Raw genomic sequence first — 24,055 nt, 5'->3', positions numbered from 1 at the left:
GGCCAGAGCGGTGCCGGGCGCTCCGGGCGCGGGGCTTCGCCTTCCCCCGGGAGCCACTTGGCGGGAGGCGCCAGGACTCCGGCAGGGGGCGCCGCAGGGCAGCGGTGCGGGCGCGGGGGCGTGGCGTGGCGCGGCGGAGGCGTGGCCTGACGAGCGGGGGCGTGGTCTGACGGAACAGGGCGGGCCCTGGCGGGAGCGGCGGCGGGAGCGGCGCGCAGAGCCCTCAGGCGAGGCGGCAGCTACGCAGCAGCGGGGGCCGGCGCGGCCCCGATCCCAGGCAAGATGTGGCGGCGCTGGGAAGCGGGATGGGACGAGAAGAGGGAGCTGCAGGAGCTCAACTCCCGGCTGCGGGTGTTCGTATCCCGCGTGCGGGAGCTGGAGGAGGAGAACCGCTTTCTGGCGCGGGAGCTGGCGGAGCTGCGGGAGCAGGAGCTGATCGGGCTGCGGGTGCCTGAGCAGGAGCTGGCCTGGCTGCGGATGCAGCTGGAGGAGCTGAGCCGGGCAAAGCTGGAAGCGGAGCTGGAGCGGGACGGGCTGCGGCGGGAGCTGGAGCAGCTGCGGCTGCTGGGCGCCGAGGTGCTGGCGATGCGGCGGCGCCTGGAGCCCGAGCTGGCCGGGCAGCGGGAGCTGCTGGAGCGGCTGCGGGGCGAGTGCGTGGCCCTGGAGGAGCTGCTGCTGCAGCTGCGGGCCGAGCACGGGCACCTGGCGGAGCGGCAGCGGCGGGAGGCGGTGGAGATGCGGGAGCTGCGGCTGGACCTGGCCGCCCTGCCGCCGCCCTTGGCCGGGCTGAGCCTGGAGGAGCTGGAGGAGACCTACGAGATGCTGCTGAGCCAGAGCTGCCGGGAGACCCTGCTGCGCTACCAGGAGCAGATCCGGGCGCTGGAGGAGCAGGAGGCGCAGCGGAGCCGGGAGAGCCTGGAGCTGCTGCGGGAGGAGAGCCGGCAGTGCCGCCAGCACCTGCAGGACCTGCAGCGCCAGGGCCGGGAGCTGGACGAGCTGCGGGAGCGGCTGGAGCAGGAGCTGCTGGCCTTGCAGGACCAACACGGGGCCCAGCTGGAGCAGTACCAGGTGGGTGCCGCCGCCCCCTTCCACCTCCCACCGGTCTCCCGTGGCCCTGGCACTCCCATCCCTCTCGTTCCCTCTGCTGCGGGAGCTGCCTCACACCCTCTCAAGGCCCCTCTGACCCAGCCTGGGCCTGGGCTTGGGCTTCCTTTCCGGGCTTTGCCTCCCTATAGTAGGATTTCATGGAATAGAACGATAGCACAGTTTGGGCTGGAAGGGACCTTAACGCTCATCCAGTTCCACCCCCCAGCCCTGGGCAGGGACACCTCCCACCAGCCCAGGTCGCTCCAGGCCGCGTCCAGCCTGGCCTTGGGCACTGCCAGGGATGGGGCATCCACAGCTTCTCTGGGCGACCTGGGCCGGGCCTCATCGCCCTCATTGTAAAGAATTTCTTCCTTCTGTCTAACCTAAACCTACCCTCTTCCCGTTTACAGCCATTACCCCTCGTCCTATCGCTACCTGCACTTCTCAAAAGTCCCTCCCCAATTTTCCTATAAGCCCTCTTTAGGTACTGGAAGGCCTCTATAAGGTCTCCCTGGAGCCTTCTCTTCTCCAGGCTGAACAGCCCCAACTCTCTCAGCTTGTCCTCACAGGAAAGGTGCTCCAGCCCTCTGATCATCTTCGTGGCCTCCTCTGGACCCTCTCCAACAGGTTCACATCCTTCTGATGTTGGGGGCTCCAGAGCTGGACACAGTACTGGAGGTGTGAGTAGAGAGCAGAGTAGAGAGGGACAATCCCCTCTCTGGACCTGCTGGCCACACTCCTTTCGATGCAGCCCAGGATGCAGTTGGCTTTCTGGGCTGCAAGCGCACGTTGCCGGCTCATGTTGAGTTTCTCGTCCACCAGCACACTTAAGTCCTCCCCAGGGGTGCTTGTGATCCATTCTCCACCCAGCCTGTGTTTGTGCCTGGAATTGCCCCAGCCCATGTGCAGAACCTTGCACTTGGCCTTGTTCAACTTCATGAAGTTCATTTACCCAGGCTGGAAGAGGAGGTGGCCCAGCAAGAGCTTGTTGCTGCTGAACCCTTCTCTGGGGTGAGCAGGGAGTCCCTTTGGGACCCGCTGCACCATTTGGGGAGAGCTGGATGCAAAGGGTGGGGATCAAAAGGGAGACGGTGACCCTGAGGACATCTTCCTGGTGACAGGTGCTCGCTTCCCAACCTGTCCTCGGCAAGTACCCAAGAGTACGGAGCTGGCATGCAGGCTTGCCAGGGCTCCTGCTTGGGTTGGCATGAGCACGTGGGACATGGGAGTCGCTGGGAGCAGACAAACTGAGTTCCTGTGCGGTGGGACATGAAGCTTCCCCTCTAGCCTGAGACTTGCGGTTGACCTGTCGTTATCGGATAAATGATCTGAATTTTCTTCCTGCTTTACACGCACTCCTGTGCACCCTGAGCCTAGAGAAAAGCTTGTGGGCCCCAGTGTAGTTAAGAAAACTTTCAGTTGTTTAAAGGCAGGAAGAGTCGATACTGTGCTACAGACAGTGAGCAGGGTGGGAATTTTTTGAAATGACCTGTTAACGCTGTAGATGACTGTTATTTGTTCGAGGTGGACGTTTGGTGGTGTTAAATGGAGGGTTACAGCATCTGTAGCTGAGAATTTGCTTGCTGTTGGAATAACATTTGGTGTAACGGTGTGCAATCACCCCGCACCTGTGAACAGAACAGCAAATGCCAGAACAGCAAAATATCAGTTCATCCAGTTTAGAGAGGCGAGCACGTATTGGATCATCCAGACCGTCCGTCGATTTCCTGAGGGCAACGTTTCTTTTGTTCATTGTTAGGCCTTTTATTAACACGCTGCTGGAGCTCGGGTTTGTCTGAACCCCATGTGCTGATCATCACATTGTGTCCGCAGCCGCGGTAGATTATGGAGATGCTGGCAGTTGGGAAAGGACTGGGACCTGTTGCTGCGTGTCTGGTTTTTGTACGTTGCTAGATTGTTTGCAAGCTGCATAGTTTGCAGATGCTGTGAACTGAGGCAGATGAGGTATGTAAGAAGTCATCGGAAAGGCTTTTAACTCTTCAGTCAATTTTATTTTCATCTTTGACAGGACACTTCATTCTTCCATTCATGTATCTAAATGTATCCAAAGCTTTAGAAGAGGATGTTACATGTAAATCCCTCATTAATTAAATCTAACCATCCGTCAAAGCCAGGTAAAAATGTAAAGAAAAAGAAGACCTCTTCATTTTTTTTTTCCCCTAGTTTTTTAAGGAATATAAGTTTATATAAACATACATAAGCCTACTAGTATTTAAAGTTACTTTGATTTCCAAAATATGTCCTCCTTGCTGTCTGTATTTGTTACGAGGGATTTATAATGAAAATCTAATTGAACTTGAATCATCATAGCTCAAATTGAAAACCTTTCAATATGGTGTTATTTTAATAGGAGCTTTTAGTGTAAGTCGCTATCCGTGCTGCAAGTTTTTCTGCTAAAGCCAGTTAGAATGGGTGTGTTCAGATACCTGGCTTTTTTTTTCTTTTTTTTTTTTCAGCTCAGCAAGGTGTTTTTAGACCAGTGTGTTGCCTCTGTATCTGGTTGTATTTTTAAATAATTTTATTCAGAAGAGCGAGTGGAGACAGAGCAACCCACTGTAGAAGTCAGATAATCTAAATCAATGCATGCCCTTGAATTGTCCGGATTCAATACTCAGAAATGGATTGCTATTTTGATACCAACAGAACAAACTTCTCTTTAACTCTCACAAGCATTTGGCATGCTTTGGGTGTTACAGGAACAATAGCTTAAAATCTTAGTAATACAAGAAAAAAAATAAGTGCTTTGATAGCCAACCTGCAAACGGGTGAGCTGTCTTATCTTTGGATATAAATCTAGATAATATTAAATTCTGGTGAAAATTATATCATCAGGTTTATAACTTCTGAAGGCTTTCATATTTAAAATGTTTGATTTATAATGAGAAAGGCCTTTTCCAGTGGTCAGTCTAATGTACATAGAAATAAAATCTATTTTGCTCACATCCAGGAGGAAAAATTACAGAATATGCAGAAGCAGCTGTTTCAGGTTTTGTTCTTGTCATCCAAGCTTTTTTCCCTCCCTCGTTGTTTCTTTTATTGGCCAAAGTATGTTCAGCATGGGTTTTAAACTTCTCTTTAAAGAGCATCTATTCCCTGCTTATTTATTTCAAGTGCCACGCAGAAACGATATGTATGTAGAGATTTAAGTCAAGTGATTGTTGTTCATTGCAGCTGCAATGGCAATTAGATTTATTCACATTTTCCATATATCATCCAGTCGCCTTATAAGTCCATCTTTGCCTCCCACACTGTCCTTACCCTCGCTAAAGCTTTCAGCAATGTGAAACAGAAATATGTATTTGGAGTTCTAATTTAGCTGAACCAGGCAAGCTGTAAATCATCCATTGTTTGGAAAATTTTCTCTGGTCCTTGGTGCTAAAGGGATGAACTCTGTTGGTCTCTTGCTTCCCTAACTTTAGCTGTGTGCTGTGACAGTGCTTGTGCAAAAACTCTCAGTGATTTGAGAAAGCTCCGTGGTTTTTTGGGTGTAAAAATGGCCATGGCTTATTTTGAAGCATGGCTGCTTTGAAATGAGGCAGATATTTTTCTCTAATATGGTGGGTTTAGGACTGATTCCTGCGTCAGTGTTGTGAACTCCAGAGAAGAAAACATCTTCTCAAATCAAGATGTCACGTGATTTTTTTTCATGTACCAGTTTCTAGCCAGTTAAGCACAGAGTGTCAGTTCCTCCCCTGCTGAGCCACTGAATGAGCTATGGGATGGGTAAACAGGACCAGATGGAAGGGGCTGAGCCTGGAAACCTCTCTGTTCCCTGAGGAGGTGCAGCTTCAACCCAAGTAAATTCTTTTCCCCCTACTGCCCGTCTACAATTTCCCACTGCTGCCTGTAAAGGAACATCTGAAGGGTGAGAAGATCACTTCTATTCAGTTACTCAGTTCTAGCAGGACATCACCAGGATTTAGAGGGGCATGGGCCTGAGGTGGTGGAGAAACAAATCTTTCCAAGGAAGTCCTGTGTGAAGCAAACACAGCTGCAACAATGCAGGTTACATTTGGCAAAATGGAAATTTGTTACTTGCAGTGCCCTGAGCTTTGCCAAAGTGGTTTATGGACTTTTTGGAACGCTTGGAAATGGGACTTAAGACCAGTTGTCCTCTGCATTTTATGTTTAAGCATCAGTGGCTGGAGGGGTGGCTGCCTGCCATCCAGTCTATACAATGTCTGCTCCTGTTGGAATGGATTCCTCTGGAAATGTTTCACAGCTGGCGGAGTTATGTAGCCCCTTATGGTAATCATTAGGACTCTGTATTCAACTCAAATTTTTGGATCCCGAGTGCTCTCCAAGTCCAATGGGTAGGGTCTAGGCGGCTTTTCAAACCCAGACTATAGAACTCGTGGGTGAGGGACTGAAGTTCTTGTGCCTTAAGACAGATGTGAATATCCCAGTCTTTCAGAGCTCCACGCTCTGTGGTCCAGGGTACAGATTCCCTGTATGGATTCTTCTGGGATTGCAACAAGACCTGTGTGTTATGAAGTTCTTTTTAACATAGGCATAGATCAGTCTCTAGTTTAACTGGGGAGGCAACAAACACCTGAATCACCTCATGTTTTGTATCGGAGTTTTTACCACCTGTAGAAGTTGGTCCCATAAAGATCCAGTCTTTCTTGTCTTTTGCTGACTCCTCTGGTTTTCTCAACACCCTGTCCTTTCTGGCTGGATAGCCTTTTCCTTTTAAAAGCAGGGCCTGGCACTTCCCTTCCCTTCCCTTCTCCTCTTGGCATTTTCCATTGTGTCAGTTCTTGAACGGGATTGTTGCCTCAGAGCCGCTAAAGGTCAGCGGTTCTGTTTGCCGCTGTGTGTGCCCGTATGGGACTTTACCTCTCCTGCGGGCTGGATGAGGCTGTTGGATGGTGGATAGAGCCTTCTGAGATATGCAGATGTGATTGGTCTGCTGCCATAAAAAGGGAGTTTTAAGTACACTGAAGACTGTAGGCAAGGTTTATCATGTCAAAGGAAACATCAGTGTAATTGTTTAACGACAGCTGCAAATGAAGTAGATTAATGTGTGTTATATAGAGAGAGATGCCCACATGTGTATAAAGATAGAGGGATTTTCCTTCAAAAAGCTTTCCTTTTACTTAAAAAAAAAAAATATATTAAATGCCAACACTTTATATTCTTAGTTCTTAAACCTTATTTCTGCCTAGCATATAATACTGGCTTTACCCACCCTGGGAGTCCTCTGCCGTATCTTCATTTCCATGCTATTGCTCATACCGTGGTACTTAAGCACTTGCTGCATATAAATGATGTATTTTGAGTTTTTTTTAAAGCTAGACCATTGGTGCCTTGATTTTCCAGTTTGTATTGCAAAGCATTTGTTGGGATGCAATCTAAAACACGCTGTCGTGAATTCCTGTTCAGTGGTGTCCATGCGTATGAGATTTCGCTCTGTAAATGACAGCTCAGTGTCCTTGCATAGCGCAGGGTGATGTGAACAAAACGGAATCAGGCCTTTGCTGAGATTTAATTTCTGTCTTCCCAGCCCCCAGCACAGAGTGTAATCTGTAGCATTTCGGTTAGCATCACTCTGCTGGCTGGGGAGGGTTGAGCTGGGGTAGTGGGTTCTGTCCACAGCGAGGAAGCCGTTACGAACCGCACTGAACAGCTGATATCGATACTTTGGGTTCTGAGTCTGCACTGAACAAGCTCCTCTCAATTATCAGGGGAGGGTTTCTTTTCTGGAAGATGGCAATTTGCCCTTCATGTGAGAGGTAACACCGGTGATGACAGCACTTGCTTTCCGTGATGTTCTCCTCAAGAGCATGAGAGTCAATTGTCTTGGTCTAAATCAAATGTTAATGTTCTGTTGCGTAGTCTTCATTGGTAGTCTTCATTTTTCTGTTCTGTACAGTTATTCAGTATTTAATTGGCTGCTTAGTATTTCAGAGTATGTTCAAATGTATTTTTCTGCTCATCAGTCCCTTTATCCATTTCCAAAACTTGTTAAAGAAAGGTGGGAAGTCCTTAACTGCTATGTCATCAGTGCTGCTGCTCTCGAGTTGCTTGTAGGTGTCTTATAAACTGCATGCCTCTCATACACGCACACCCCGCTATGAGGGTCCAAAGTTATATTTAGTTATTAAGACGAAAATGAGCAATCCCTTGTATATCTTCTGAGTGGCAGCTAGGACAAAGTTGGGTGGACTACAAAGCAGATGTCCAAGTATTGTAGAAAACTGGGCTCGAACCTCCAGGTGTGCTGGAGGTTCATCCTTCACCTTCTAGGCACTATGAGTATCTCCAGATGCTAGACTCCAAAGCCTGGTTTGGACCCACATGTCTATGGAAATGAAAATACTGATAAATAGGCTAGGTTCTCATGGCAAAGCAATTGCCAAAATTCCTGATCTCATGTGTGATTTAAACATGTACATCTACACCCTTAAAATGACAAAATACAGCTCCTTTATAAAAGAGCGTATTTTCCTTGCTATGTATGATAACTCTTATACAGAGCATCCAAATGGGTTTTACTTAAATATTTAACTAGCTTAGTAAGGCATAAAATGAAATCTTAGCATGAAACTCTGCTTTGGTATCAGATTGTCTCTGGGTAGGTGCTAGAGCTGATCTGTTCTGGTTTTCAAAGTGATGGCACATAGTGATTTATTGTTCTCTCAGTTGGTTGTGCTTTTTTTTTTAATTAAAAGTTGTAAGTTATTAGATATTCAAGTGTACAGTTCAAAACTAAAAATCAATATTTTTCTTTAGAGGATAATCGACGCCCTAGAAGAAGAAAAGCAGTTCCTGACCATGTCAATCACAGATTACCTGAAGGACTATCAAGAACTACTGCAAGTGAAGGCAGGCCTCATCCTTGAAATTGAAACCTACAGGTGAGAATTGCGGTCACACTCAATTGTCTAACTGCAGGAGAATTTAAATCCCTCTTTATAGATATGGGAGCCTCATTCATCCTCTTTCCAGCATTTAAAATACACTCTAAAATACTTCTAGAGTCTCAGATCATGTATGTTTTGTGGTTTGTTAAATGGAGTGAACGGATCTCTAATGTCAGTTTTTAGCTCCCTGTTGGCTTGTTCTGTGACATGGGTCACCGTGCCATTCTGTGCTCCATTACCAGTGGGTAGAGGTGACTGGAATATGATCACTCAAGCAAAACTATTCATTCTATTCCTCTGTCCCCAGAACAACATGTTAGAGAAGCAAATATAATCCATAGGAATCCTGTTAACTTTGTGCAAATATAGTGATATGTAGGAAACTAACTTAATCCTGGCCAAGTTGATGTGAATTGTTGATGCAATATTTGACTACAGGCTGAGGAACCAGTATCCCTAAATAGCAATCAGTAAGACATGAGGTAGCGTAGTTGCTATTGGTCAACTTACACGGCACATTGCATCATTTAGATATGTTGAGTAGTGTCCACCTGCAGCACTGGTATGGTTAGTGAGTTCCTCGTTCTTGTTTGAGTTGTGGAATAGTGGTGAAAAACCTATGAAGTGAAGGTAGATACTACTTTACAGTAAAGATTTTTTTTTTTTCTACAACTGGGACAATATTTTCAATAAATTTTGTTGAGATACTGATCTTCAAAGAGAGAAGTGTGATTCTTATTGAGCCAAGTAATAATTTGCAAAAAATTGCTGTCAGCCGTCAGCCTACTTTCATCTTCTATTTCCCTCAGGCATTAGTCTGTCTATATTGTGTGCATTATTCATATTCAAGCAGCATAAACAGACAGTGGTATTACCAGTTATATGTTTAACCGCTTCTGTACCCTAAAGCGTTAACGCAGTGTCCTAAGGGTGTAACATTGCTATGAACCAATAAGCGTCTAAGCCTGGATAAAGATGGCAGCAGCTGAATTATGGGTGAAACGTGTAGACTAAAGCAATCCACTGATAAATATGAAATTTAATTGCAATTTCATAACTTAAAAGATGAGAAGCTTCATACGTTGCTGCAGCAACTGAAATAGTAACTTCTGAGTGCCTTTACCACAGACTAGTGAACAAAGGATGTCCGTAGTCCATCAAAGAGCAAAACCGGTCTGTTCAAGATGCCTCAAGTACTGTGTGCTGTGAGGTACGGAACAACACTGGCATCTGGATGAGATGAAATCCCAGGCAGTATGTGGGACAAACAATACCCTGTCAATTGGAGAGCAACAGCACCTGGATGTTTGTTGGTGGAACAGGATCCTTGTGATCCTTGGAAAGCCAGTACTGTCTGGAGCATTACTGGTGGAAGAGACTGTGGAAATGGTAGCCAATTGTGATCCTTGTCTGTGTGTGTCAATTCAATTCTGTTAACTCTGCTAAAACATATGAATCTTATACATTTAATCCTAGCTCTGATGTTGACTTTTACGGTTGTGACTTAAGCTTTCCCCCTCAGTTCCCTCATCTGCAAAATGGGATTAGCACTTGCACAATAACAGAAGCTTCAGAATTGCTTTGATGATGGTGTTCATCCAGAAGTAGGAATGATAATGCCCAGATATTTAGTTGTTTGGACACGCTGTTAGTTAATAATTGAACCGCCAGTGCTTCTGCTTTATAAACCTTGTAAGCCCATTACCATCTGGAGCTCCTCCAGAGATCATATCCCTGATTATTTGAGCATTATTGGTTTGTCTGAGGATTCTGTGCCTTGGTTAATGAAAGGAGAACAATTCAGCATCACCTGCAGCATATGTTTGTTGCCCAGTTAAGAAGCTCCTTCACCTGTAGGGTTTCTTCACCTGATGGTAGTGAATGCAGCTTGTATCACCGGTTGCCTTGGCAAGGTAGACTTTAGAGGATGAATGAGCATCTACCTACTGAAAAAGATCTTCAGTTGAAAACAGAGAAAGGGGCCTTGCTACAGATCAGAAGACAGGCTATCTAATCCTGCTGACAAGTGATTGTTTTGATTTGTGTTTCTGCATTTATGCAGTTTTACCTATTCCTCTTTTCTTCTTATTCTCACTTCACTTAAGAAAATGATGCCTTCCCTACGGTGTGCCTTTATCAGCACTGCTGTGGGAGGGAACTGGGATGGATCCAGTTAGTAAGCAGTTTAGTAAAAGAACTCTGGACTGCTGATCTGTGTACTTCTACAAATCCTGCTCCTCTCCCAGGTCCTTTTACCAGGGCATGGGAAGGCAGCTTCAGTTTGTTTCTGAAGGATGCTGGCATATACCTTGCTTATGCGTATTGGAAACGAAAGGCGTGTATTCACGCTTAGTTCAACATCCTGACCTTTGCTTTGAGAGGTTTCCATGAGGGCCCTGCCACCTCCTCTTCTCCTAGCATTATAGGTTCAGGGTGGGGTATCTGGTCTGCTTCTTGGAGCTTTCTTTGTACCTCCTGCCCTGTATTATCTCTTTGTTTTACAGCTCCTATTTTAATGCCAGATCTTTCCGTTACTCAGCATTGCTCCTGGACTGACCAGAAGTATCACTATAGCAAGGAACACCCTTCCCTGAGGAGCAAGCGTATTTCCTCTCTGATTCTGCTCACCCTTCCTGCTGTGGGAGCTGAGGCTCGCTCAGGAAGTGAAATATGTGTCTTATGTGGCTTTATGAAATTATACTTCTTGGGAATCTTCATTCCCAATCCTTTTTCACCAGTGATGAGGAAAATATGTATCAAGCATCTTGCAGTTTTGTTCTGTGTTCCAGGTTACCACGCTGCATTTTGAAGCAGCAGGGGCTAAAAAAGCCTTATTTATTTATTTATTTATTTATTTATTTATTTGTCATGGTCATTGTCAGGATCTCTCACTTGTCAAGGAATATTCCAGTCCTCCTTCAGTTGGTTTCCTCCAACACTTCTTCTCACCCTTTCCATGCCTTCCTCTCAAGAAATCACCACCAGCATTAAGGCCTCCTCAGCTGCTCACCACAGCTTTTTCAGCCAGTTTGATTATTTCCTGTTTACAACTTGTACCATCCAATATTTCCTATTCCTGTGCTTATTTTGAGAACAGTCTGAGTTTTCTACACGCAGGGAATTTAACATGCATGCAGTTACCTGCTGTTCTTGACATAATCCTTGTCCTCCCATCCCGTGATGGAAAAAAGATGAGGAGTGGCCTTTACCCCTAAAAATGCTTCCTGCATTCCACATCCTGGAGAGGTGGTTTGTTTTGTTTTATTTTATAACTCCTTCTCAAATACTCAGGATAGGATAAATTTTTACAGCCTGCTGGCTAACTGCTCCCATCTGAGATTTTGAGTTTCTGTAGTTGAGACAGAGTCGTCGCTGCTGTGAATGACCATGACAACGTTTGCATTGCATCCTTTTGGTTTTGGTAACTTTTCTCTCCCCGCCCCAACCAGTTTATCTCATCCACCCGCTTTCATGGAGCGGTTATTTCTGTTGTCATCCAGCACGCTGCGGGGTTTCAGGCTGACCAGCACATTGTTGCTGACTTTTGATAAATTACATTTATTAATGAGATGAGTTAAAGGTGCAGTTGGAATATTTTCTGGCAACACTTTAAGTATTAACACAATGTGTGTATCTGTCATTTGGGGTCTGATTTCCAGGCAGTAGCTGACATGGTATTTTTTAGAAGAGTCCTTCATGGAGGAGTTTTTTTGTTACTAATGTGAATCCTTAGGGGTTCATACAGCTGAGATTAACACCCTGTTCTTCAGGCAGTTTAAGTAAGTTTAAAAGCAGTCCTCACCACGAAGAGGTTATAGGTTGAATGATTAGTGTTAGGAAAGGATGCAAAGGAACAGAGGAGCAAAATGGCTTGCAGAAACTGAAGCTGTGGTCAAGCTGAGGAACACAACCCGAGTTTGCTGACTTCCAGGCCAGTGCTCAGTACGTTACACTACAGTTTCTCATGCTAGTTTATTCAGCCAAAGTCAATTTAACATTTTCTTATTTATCCAGTAAGCTTGAGGACATACGTATTATGAACTGCGTACAGTAAAACACTGATTCACTGCCCAGTTTTATAGAGGTTTCACAAAGCTTTGCCTTTCATTTTCATATACAACATATTTTCAGTAGTAACATCTCAGATCCAACTTTTCTGTGTGCTGTTGCCCTTTGCCATATACAGTTACCGCTTGGAACTTATTTTTAGTGACTTCATACGTTGCTGCAGCAACTGAACAACTGTTGTTTTAACAGCAGCCAGAAATCCGTAGTCAAACTACCCACATTCCTCGTTTCCTTCGTCATGGTTAACGCTTTCGATGCCAGCTCCTTGATATGTTTCTGCAACGTCACCACCAGCTTCTCCAGCACGAGTCGATCGGAGCCGTTTGCTTGGTACTCGCTACCTTCATCAGATCAGGTGTTTGGTCTTGGGAACGTTCTCTATACATGTTGAAGTGATCTAATTCCTATAAAGCTTCTCTTAACGTGGAGGAAGAGAAATTGCTTTTACTTTGGCTTTAGTTAATAAAGGTTATGCTAGGGTTGAATTTCACTACCGAAATAGAAGTAAAGGCGTCCATCTGAGCCTGTTAGAAGGGGGAAAGTGATCTGTAAATACGTTTAGTAATTCTAACCTGGCTTTTCTTCTGAATCTAGGCAAATCCATGGTTGCAAAGAAAACCCTTCTAATGATATTTTGCTGATGTAGCATTGTCCTACTGAATCTAGAGGCAGTCAGAAACCAAAGAAGCATAAAATGTCCAAAGCGATCAGTCTTCTGAAGTGTGAAATCTACAGGTGACATTTAGAATGCCTGCATTGTTCATTTTGACAGAAATGCCCAGCAAATGTGTCTATACCACACTGCTAGATTGCCTTCAACTCCCCCCGCCGGGGAGTCAGAAGCCTTGGCTATCATAACCCTCCAGCCTGACTCTTGACAACTTTCACGTTGCAGCTGTGTGTTATCAGTGCAAAACATCTGGCGTTTCCAAACCCGGAAATGATGACACAGGTATCTCATTAGCAGAAGGGAATATAAACCCACCGAGGTTACGGTACTAATTATAGCATTCTGTTCCATAGTAAAAGAACCTGCCGTAGAATTTCTAAGCTGTTGCACCAGAATGCTGCAGTTGAGCACTTTTTTTTTTTTTTTTTTTTTTTTATAATAACAGAGCTTGTGGCCCTGCAAAAGTAGAAAAGGGACAAACTGCTTTTCTTCTTCTTTTTAAAAAAATTACTGTACATGTTTTATGTCAAACAGTATAAGCATATAGACAGCAGGAGGGAAGGAAAGCACGCAAAGATTTCCAGAGAATATATCAGGAATTCTGAGATCCACTCTTACTGGATAACCATCTCTAAAACTTCTAGGACTGAATAAGGTCACCCTAATATCTACTTTCTGTGTTTGGTATAGGAAAGAAGACAAAAATTTTGTTTAGTTTTTTTTTTTTTAGAGCAGCTGGGTAATTCTAGAGAAGGCATTTAGTCTTCCGCCCCCTCAGGGGACAGAAGTGTGCTGTGTGCCTATTTCAGTATTCTTAATGCAGAGCAATTACTCCTGAAGGTGGTTTGTCCCTCAGTTGTGCTAATCGCTGTGGCAAATGTACCTCTGGACTATTTCCCACTACTGCAGAAAGGAGGAAATGTAGGGTAGGAACTTTATGCAGGAGCAGAACAAGCCTGTGGCTGCTGTCGGATGGGTCCTGAGGGAGTGCGGCCCTTGTAGGTGCATGCTGTCCAGGGAACAATGGTTGGAAGGAAGGAAGGATGGCCAGTGTGCTGAAGCAATCAGCTGGGTATAATGTCTCCAGGAACAGCTAACGTGCATGGCCAGCAAAGAAGAGGCAACTCAAAGAGTCTCCATTCTGTGTGTTAGCACACCAGGAATAGGTCGTAGACAAGCTGATGAAGGACGTTATCAACAGTTGTTGCCTGCTTCTGCTATTTGCTTGTATATAACTTCCATAAAGTAAAGATTGGTGTCCTGACCATTTCTGATCGATCGCTGCAGAGCTAGCACGGTGTCTTGGTTGGTGAACAAGAGGGAGCTTGACCACAATAATCCTGTGGAAGTGGTGGCTTCCTGGAAGGAGGGAAGCTGTTAGAGAGTCACTGCAGAAAAGAATGGATGGCAGGCTGGGGGACAGAGGGGACAAACAGATGTCATTAAAAGAAACCAAGCAGTTTCTGTCACAAATAATATTTCTAGTCATTTGTTGTAAAATATGTTGTGTTGATTTAGAATTGAATAGGATCTAAGAATAGTGACTTTAATTCTGTAAGTTGTTTTCTCCAAAACTAGCCAGTGTTTGATGGAAGTAGTAATACTTTCCTTCAATTTCCATTTGAAAAGGACAGAGCGTACAAATCCTGGCTGTAACAGTTCCCTCATACATCACACTGCAACACCACCTTTGGTATTTTACCAGCAGGAACGCTGCTGACTATTGGCTTGCAAATATTTTTTTTTTATTTTGCCTTTTCTTTTTAAAACATGTTCATGCGTTTCTTGGAGAAAGCTTTACTGAATATCTGTTAACTTTTGTTTGGCTTTGTTTTCTCCTAACGCTGTTACAGGATCATCACTCTGGAAAAAATTGCTAGCTTGTATGATTCCATAATGGGAATCAGTGGATCTTGTCCGTGTCAGGAAGCAGTATATTGATTAATGTGGAAGACTTGATCTAAAATTATACTATGTCTGCTGCTGTCATGTCCTGTAAGAAGATGATTGCATTGTTTTAAAGAACTGGATTCTGCAAACTAGGAGTCTGGAAGATGCAACAGTTTTCTTATTCCCAGTAATAAAAATATGGGATGTGAAAAATACTCAGGATCTGAGCTGACTCCAGGACAATTGTTTCAGTTTCTAAGACTTATAAATGTTAAATATCATGATAATTCTTCCCAGTATTTTAATAGAATGCCTTTTTATGTATTTTGCAGAGCTTTGTTAGAAGGGGAGAGCAACCAGTGGATTATTACATGGAGAGATCAGCATGCAGGGAAATTGCCTCAAGGTAAAAAATTAATATTAAAAAATGAATGTTGAATGAAATTAAGTGTAACTTAATATAATTTAAATATAAATGGAAACTATTGTGCTATAGTATTCCTGAAGCATGCTTTTTATGAGTGTATTACAAAGTGAATATTGAATTGATTTTGAGTGTTAATATTATAAATGAACATAGTGCTATTCTATATAAGATAATTTATAAAACCATGACACAAGTGGAGAAAGTGAGTAGGGAGTGATGCTTCATAGCTGTAACAGTGCAAGTACTTTTGGATGCCTGTAGCTCTTAAGAGAGTTTTGAAGTGTAAAGCAACAGGTATTTAACAAAACACGTACTTAAAACCATGGAATTCACCATCATGAGGCATTGTGAGCGTTAAAAAGGTTGCGTGGTTTTAAAGAGAAATTTTAGCTTACTAATGAAGGAAAAATCAAAGACTTACTAAACATAAAGATACCATTTCTATCTTAGGAGCTGCAAATCTCTGGAGGCTGTGAGAGTATACCAGGGAAGTATCACTATTTACTTCCAATACTCTTCCCTATGTATCTACTGATGGTTGCTGTAAACAGGACACTAGATAAGATGGACCTTCGATCTGACTGCTGTGGCCATTCTTATTAATAACAGAATTAGTCTCAGTAACACTCCTGAGTTTAACAATGTGTGGTCTTAAAATCATCGAACTATTACAGACAGTAGTCCCAGAAGAGATTTGCAGGCTGTGTCTGTCGTTGTAAATTAAAACGCTCACACAGAATTGCCTACGCTGTGAATCGTTAGCACTGTCCCTGGCACAGTTTTGATCTGGACTAGCCGCTGCTTTTGCAGATGATGCTCAGGCATATTCAGTGGTTACCACAGACCAGGAAACACTGCCAAAAGTCAGAGGAGATGTGACTAGCTTCTTTAGGAGTAGGAGATTTGAGTTGTGCAGTGTTGGTTGGTCTTAGAGCCAGACAATGACTCCTGGTACATTTTATTGAATTGTATAGATACAGCCTAAAAGGTTCTTTATTTCTCTCAGTTGTTGTACCTTGTTGCATCTTGTGGCTATGAAGGGCTGTATTTGTGTTTTCAATTCCAGTACGTGATGGCAGGTATGCCATTAATTCTTATTAGGAACAGAGAAACTTCAGGCCACTTGAACTAATGAAGCAAAAAACTAAGCCTAGGATATTAGCATATATGGTTAAATACGAAGTTGTAAATGTAAGTGAACATTAATATAAACACAAAAGGTGTAATTCTGAAGTAAACACCGTAATAGTAGTTCACAACAGGTAAAATTAACAAGAACTTGCAACTTGGTAAAAAGCTTTGCTTTCAGTTTGAGTATAATTTATGCATAGACTTAAATATCATGCCAAACCTCCAGGAATGCCTCTACAAAGCTGCACTGAAAATGAAGGTATTATTTCTTTCAGAAATTTAGTATAACATTTCCTAGTTCATGCCCTGTTTATTTTATATCATTTTAGATAAAAGCCATTATTTTAATGTTTGGTCACCTATGCTGTTGTTGCAGATATTATAAACACTTCATATAACTACACTGATGTTTATTCTACCTATCAAGAAAGAAATAGAAATAAAGCTTCACCAGCTATCAGGATCACTGATACGAGACACAGGATGCCAGTGACAAATACTAGCAGTTCTGCACGTTATTCAGAATTAACACAGTCTGGATCACAGACAACAGCTAGCAGAAGAGCTTTTGGAAGAGATGTACTTGGTTCAGTATATCGCCCTTCAACAACTGTTACAAAGGATGAAAGGATTGTAACAGATCACAAAGAATTAAGAACATTTACTCCAGGCTCCAGTAGCTGGAAAAACACTGAAATGCAGCGGAAGACAGTTCCAGAAGGAAAGAAAACAGAAGTTACAACTTCATCCACAGTATCCTTTTCAAAAGAATCAACGCAGGCTGAAAGATCAGACAAGGATCACAAGCCTGACACAAAGCCAGGGATTTCTGAAAATATAAGAACAAAACCAAGCTTCACTAGATTTCCAATGTACGAGCTGAATACCAGTTATAAACCGACTAAATATGAAGAAACCATAACTGAAACGCGGACCACACGAACAGAAAGAAGAGGAGGCAGCAAACCAACTGAAGAGAAAACATCTCTGCTGAAAGAAAAAGATAAGCTAGAGGAACAAACAAGGGAGGAGAAAAAGAAAACAGATGAGAAACCTTTTCTAGAAGAAAGAAATGTTGATTTTGGAAGGAATACTGAGCAGAAAAAATATATCCGCGAGGAAGTCATTAACCAGAAGGTAACAAGGAGTGATATTTCTAATGCAAGAACTTTGAAAAGCGAATCAACCAAAAAAGATACAAATGTGACCTTGGAATCAAGAAGCAAAGAAGCCATTGAGATACCTATCAGTCTTGAAAAGCCTGCTCCCGGCAAAGAATCTGAGAGCAATAAAGAAATAAGGTTACAAGGTTTTAAAACTTATGAAAGAAAAGAAACATATGACCATGTAACTAAGCCTGCTGAAATTCACAAAGTGGGTATTTCAGAAGCAGAATCCAGCCTAAAAGATGAAGAGCGAATTAGTGCCAGAAGTGATAAAATGGGTACTCTGTCAACTGAAAATATAGCAGAGAATATTGTTGCTGACATTCTTAAAAGTTTTACGCAGTCTTCCAGTTCACAAATATCAACAGACACGAAAGTGACCTATTTTAATAAGAAGGAACAACCAGACGATGGGAAAATGAAGACTGAGGTGACAGTGCAATCTCAAGTTCAAGAAAACATAGATGTTTCTGATGAAGCTGACGTAGGAGGTCTATCAAACCAGGATGTTGGAAAAGTGGTTCGAGAGGGTGTCGAGCGAACTCCTTCCAAAGAGGAGATAGAAGATATAGTACATCATGGCCTGAAAGGACAGGAGGGCAAAAAGAATATGTCTGTTAATGTTGAGATTGTAGAGGAGCCACTAGATTATGCCACTGATGAAAGGACTGATTTTTCAACACCTTTTGAAGTAGAAGAAGTGGAAGATACATTCCCTGAGAGAGAGAGGCGTTACGGTGATGAGGAGGAACAAAACGTAACATTCACATATGAAGATGTTAAAAAGAAGAAACAACGCCATGGGAGTTTCACTCATGTGGAAGAAGTAACTGAGGAAGATGACTCACCTATTGAAAACAAATATTTTGTATCTGTTCCTGATGATCATCCTGTTATGAATGAAAAAGATGATGACTCAGTATATGGGCAAATTCATATAGAAGAAGAATCAACTATTAAATATTCTTGGCAAGATGAATTTTTGCAAGGCACACAAAGTAAAAGAGATGAAGGTGTAAGCTCTCCAGAAGAAGCATATCAAGTGGTAGGGGAGGAAGCAAGTGCCCATATTTTAAAAGAGCATCCTGAAGCTGAAACATCGCATGTTGAATCCATTGTTATGGAAAAAGAAATTAAAATTCCCCATGAATTTCAGACTTCAATAAAAGGGCTTTTATCAAAGGAAACGAAGGACCCTAAACATCAATTGAAGGAAGCTTTGGAACAGTTGGAGGGCAGTCTCCCAGAAAGTGTGAAAGAGGAGCTGTCTGCATTAACAAAAGAAAATCAAGCTGACTCTAGTAGCTTAGAATTTGATATCAAAAAAGTCGATCAATCGGAGGAGGGTGGACTGGTGAAAATTGTTGCTGAAGTCAGTATGTCACAGACCCTTAATACTGATGAATTCGATGTATCTAAACTTGATGAAGTAATTGCAAGTGAGAAGGAGAGGGCAACATTGCGTTCTCTGAAAAAAGAGAGCTCGGAGAGAGTTGTTGATGGTAGAAGCAATATAGAAGTAGATATTTCTTCCCGCAGTGATAAACGCACTCCTTTGGCTGATCAAGAAATTTATAAGTCATCCACAATGAGGAGGAGTGGTGGCACAGGGTATCGTACCACTGAAGAAGTTATTTATGATAGTTCGGTTTTGGAAAATGCGGGTTTTGGACAAGTCTCTCACTCACCGCAATCAACTGATGAGACTGAATCCATAAGGCATATTAAGGTTGGTCCAGCAGAAGTTCAGAGATTTGAGCAGATCGTATATGAAGGGCCTGGATCTGAAGCAGCGGAGCTCAGTGCTACAGAACATCTTGTTCAGACAGAAGGATCATCAGAGTTTAGCCGATCGGTGAAGCATTTTAAGCTGGGTCCTAAAGAAATCCAAACCATAGAAGAAGTAATTTATACAGGGCCTATTACCACAACTGTAGAAGAAGTTGATTCTGGAAATCTTTCTCAGTTTTCAACAGACTTCAGCAGGTCCACAAGACATGTCACAGTAGGATCAAGGCAAGTAACTGAAGAAGTCTCTTTTGAAGGGCCAGTTTCACACTCTCTGGAGCTTAATAGCTCAGGTAACCTTTCTCAGACGGAAGGGTCTGCGGATGTTGGCAGATCAATAAGGCACTTCAGGTTAGGTCCAAAAGAGATCCATACTGAGCAAGTTATCTTTGAAGGACCAATCTCTGGTAAAGTGGAGGTCAGTGACACTAGAGACTTCTCACAAACAGAAAGTTCAGTCAGACACGTTCAGTTGGGTCCCCAAGAGTTTATGACAGCTGAAAAAATCATCTACCACGGGCCTGTCTCTGAGCATACAGAGATCAGTGAACTGGAAGACCAGACTCTTTCAGAAGGCTCAATAAAGCGTGTTAGACTAGGTCAAGTGGGAGTTAAAACCACTGAACAAATCATATATCAGGGCTCTCTTTCTGGAACTCCAGAGCTCATTAACGAAGAAGGACATCTTGCAGAGAACGAAGGAAGCTCAGATATCAGTAGGTCTTTCAAGCATGTTAAAATAACTCCTGTAGAAACTCATGCTGAGCAAATAATCTTTACAAGACCTATTTCTGAAACGCTGGAAGATGTTTCACAAACAGAAGAGTCATCTGAGAGCAGTAGGTCTATAAAGCATATTAAAGTAGGATCTAAGGAAACATCTTTTACTTTTCAAATGGATGTTTCCAATATGGGTGGAATATCTGCAGTAAAAAGTGGAGAACAAGCAACAGTGTTCGTATCCAATAAGCAAGACCCTTCTGTTAGTCAGCCACAGATCATAGTTGAAAGTGACCAGATTGTAGAAAATAAAAATAAAAGAGGCGACTATGTTCTCTCCAGTTTTTCTCAAGATCATGGTGAAAAGGTAGTGGAAAAGTCATTTTTTGATAAAACTGTACAGTTGCAAAGAATGGTAGACCAAAGGTCAGTTATTTCTGATGAAAAGAAAGTCGCTCTTCTCTATCTGGACCATGAGGAGGAAGATGATGATGATAATGATGGACAGTGGTTTTAAAAGGACTCTTTAATGACGTCTACTTAGCAATTTGTTTATACGTGTTTTTGATTATCCTTTTTTTTAAAAAAAAAAGAAAAAAGGGATGGAAAACACTCAAACTATTTAGATTATTAATAGTGGACTGAGAAGTATTGAATGTAAGCCTCTACCTATTCAGCACACTTTTTACATCATTGGAAATTTTATTTTTGGGATAATCATGCTATTAATGTGTTTTTTCTCAGAGACCTGTGTCCAATGATTTCAGGTTTTTCCATCCATAGAGACAGGAATTTGCTACTAGAGAATACAAAGGATTATATTTTTTGTTTGTTTTATAGCAGGTCAATTAATAAGTTTGTGCTTGAATAGGACCTTTCCATTTTTTTTTTTAAATACTGTATTGCACTTGGTTACTAAAATATTCAGCAATTCTATTTAAATCTCAAGCTACTAACCACAAATGTAACAATATAAGAATAATGAGAGTGGTAGGTAGCTGATTTCCAGTTCCGTTTCTCTGTACTTATATGCAATACCTAATGAAAACATTTTAAGATACAGTTACTACAGCTATGAAAAATAAATACAATTCTGTAGGATCAAACTTAAGCACAGTAAGAACTGACAAAAATGACATTATTTGTATAGCTAGAATGCAGCGTAGAAAAGAAAGATGTAACACTGAAGCAAGAATTTCTGACAGTATTCCTAATGAGAAATGGTAATTTTTACCATTACACAGTAGTACATTTAATATCTTTTAAAAAGAGAACAAATTTTGCAAATCGGCTGGATAGTTTTTCTCTTTACAGCTTCAGTGGCTGTGTACATGAATAACACCACCTTGTCTTGCGGTCTTGCCTTACCTTGATAGTAGGTATTGCCCAAGGTAAGCGTGAAGTGTCAAACATGATTACATAATGCCCCATTTCTTAACACAGTGAAATTAGCTAACGTCTTCTGTTTTGAAGAAAACTTGCAGAAATGGCATTGGTGACACTTAGGATCATTTTGTGTCAAGCCATTTCCAGATAATCCTTTCTTTGTTTACAAATGAGAAGATGCCCTTTTCAGTTAGAGCCCTGCGAACCCAGCCTGAGGTTTGAATTTTCCTTTTTTTTGTCTTCTTTTTTTTCCTTCTGATTGTAACACTTGCCTCAGGCCAAAGTTGATTTCTACTTAAATCATTTCAAAATAAGCTAATTTCACTTGGATTGCACATTGGTTAAATGAAGGACATCATTTAATGTTACACTTATAATTCAGTGCCTTCAGAGTCCGGATCTAAACTGTGCAGTGCTAGCAGTACCAAAATAGCAGCCAAAATATATTTTTGTCACTGGGGTAAGAAGATACCATACTGGACACACATGAGAAGTAAGATACACAAATGAGAAGCTGCTATTTTCACACGCGCGGACACGCGCGCACTCCCTCACCGCGCTCTCACACCAGCTCCGCGGAGCAGAAGCTCACCTGTATCCGGATGGCTGCCGGGTGCCAGTCCGGTGGCCGCTGACTTAGGATTTTTATTTTTTTCTTGTAGTTATGTAAGCATACTTTTGTGTGTGCTGATCCATATTAGAATCCAGTTAAACTACCTTAGTCTGGCATGGCTTAGTCACTTTTCAGATTCCTTAATATTAACAGAAGCTAGGTTTTTCAAGACTGACTGCTGCTTTATAATATGAATGTAAACGCAGAGCTGAAGAGAAGCTCCGTGCTGACTGACATATCATGCTGTTTCACATCTGGGACAGTTTAATTGTTGTGTGCCTTAGTAACTAAGTTTGAAACTGTACAGAGCTATTAATGTTCCAAAGATTAACTTAGGAGGTTTGTCTGCACTGCAAAATTTTCTGTACTTTTTCCTCATTTTGTGTAAGTGTGAGTACGGGTGTACTCAGAGTTGGATATTTTCTGATCATGTACTATGAAATCATTTGTTGAAATTGGAAGTCTAACCAACAGCTGGAAAATGAATAGGAAACGGAGTTGTGTAGAAGCACTAAAGGCATGTACGCTAAGCTTATTTAGGCTGCTCACTGTGTAATGGATAATAATATTTTTTCAAAATTATTCACACGTGCTCAAAAAAGTTCTTGTGCTTCTGTTTATAAATAGGGTGTTATTAATTGTAACACTTCTAATATCGTCCTATACTTTTGTTTCCTTAGCTGACTCTATGATTTTAAAGATGGTAACATCTCGGTATTTACTTTAATAATCACGTACAAGCCAGAATTTTCCAGCTAGATGCCTAACTGCAAGCAATCACATTCTGTACTTCAAGTATTAAATAACTGCATGAAGGAAGAAGTCAGGTCTGTAATAAGCAACAGAGTTTAAAAAATAATCAGTGTTAGTTTTCTCAAAGTTTTTTTCGAAGCTTAGACTTAAACATTCTCTGTAAAACAGATCTAAGAATATCTGCAGAAAATGTATTTTGTAATCAAAAAGCTACTTACAAGGTCAAACCCATTTTCTGATACCTCGTGGAACTGTTAACAGACGTGCTCCCTAGGAGCAACTTTACCAACACTCTGTTGTGTTTTATCTTCACCTGCTCAGAGGATTATCATGTCAGATGAGGGAATAAACCAGTCAGGGGAAAGTGAATCATAACATGCAGATGGCCTTAGCATTGAAGGAGGAAAAAGAAAAAGATCAGTATTGTTTCCACTGAGGCAACAACAGCTCTTTAAAAATTCCTTTAGACATCACTGTCAGATGTAGTAGGTTATACCAAGATGTATTTCTGTTTTGATTGTCTGGAGGGGAAAAAGTTGTTCTCTGTCCTTTCTTTAGTTCTATTTAATATCAGGATCAACTGTCGGAAAGCTAGTTAATTGTAGGGAACTGGAAATGTGCATGAGCATAACATTTAAAGGCATGCGGAGTTCCTTTGCGTGAATACTTTCAGGCTGTGAAAACAAAGATAGCTCTTGTTAAAAGGGTTTTAAGTTTTAAAAATGTTTCTGTAAGCAGCCGATTTCTCCATTTAGTTCTCATTAGCATGAGACATTTTGCCATAATGACAGCTTTTGGATAACATCACCTTCAGGCACCAAAATGCCGTTAGGTGGACAGTCGCATCCCGCAGGCCTGATGGTTGCATTTGCAGAATGAGGGCCGCAGGTGCACGCCTTTCTAGTAAGAGCAAATATAACCTACTCTCTGGTGTACTAACTCACCCCGTACAATCACTTTACACTTAAGTATGATAACCCGTGGCTGAAAGGATGGGTAATATAACCTCGGTCAGCATGCACTTCTGAAGCTTACTCATTTAAGTTGTGCTTTTCATTAAATACAAATAACAGCTTTACTGCTGAGTTTGGATTAAACAAAATGCTTTTAAAATATAATTAGTAATTAGAGGGGTAAAAACTGTGTATTTATATGCTGATATAGATCAGAAGTGGGGCACTGTTTTCCAAAGGTGTAAACCACTGGTCTAGAAAGCAAATATAGCTTTATAGAATACAAAGAAGGATGTGTGAGAGACCTAAAGCTCTGCAGTGACTGACGTTTGTGAATAGCAGGTGTTTAAGAAGACAGTAAGAATGTTGAAACTGGGTTTGTTGGTGTCAGCTGTGTGAAACTTTGCAGGCAGCTTGTGTTGTTTTGGTCATTTGCAATGAAACTGCATTTTTGTGGTGGTATAAGCTTTGTGATTTTACACTTTTTCACTCTTGAGTATTAAACAATCAAAACCAA

The 24,055-nt window shown here is 42.2% G+C and overlaps 1 protein-coding gene across 1 annotated transcript; it reads left to right on the top strand.

The window, feature by feature from the left end:
• Window positions 1-218: 218 nt before the first annotated feature.
• On the top strand, window positions 219-24,055 carry SYNM (synemin). The gene is made up of 4 exons (XM_010119769.2): window positions 219-1,068; window positions 7,843-7,967; window positions 14,934-15,007; window positions 16,536-24,055. Exons 1-4 carry the CDS (start codon window positions 283-285, stop codon window positions 20,348-20,350), a joined length of 4,800 nt encoding a protein of 1,599 aa, XP_010118071.2. The 5' UTR covers window positions 219-282; the 3' UTR covers window positions 20,351-24,055.

The sequence above is a fragment of the Chlamydotis macqueenii genome, chromosome 12, assembly GCF_036417535.1.
Source record: "Chlamydotis macqueenii isolate bChlMac1 chromosome 12, bChlMac1.mat, whole genome shotgun sequence".
Classification (NCBI taxonomy): Eukaryota; Metazoa; Chordata; class Aves; order Otidiformes; family Otididae; genus Chlamydotis; species Chlamydotis macqueenii.
This window is presented reverse-complemented; position numbering and strand designations above follow the sequence as displayed.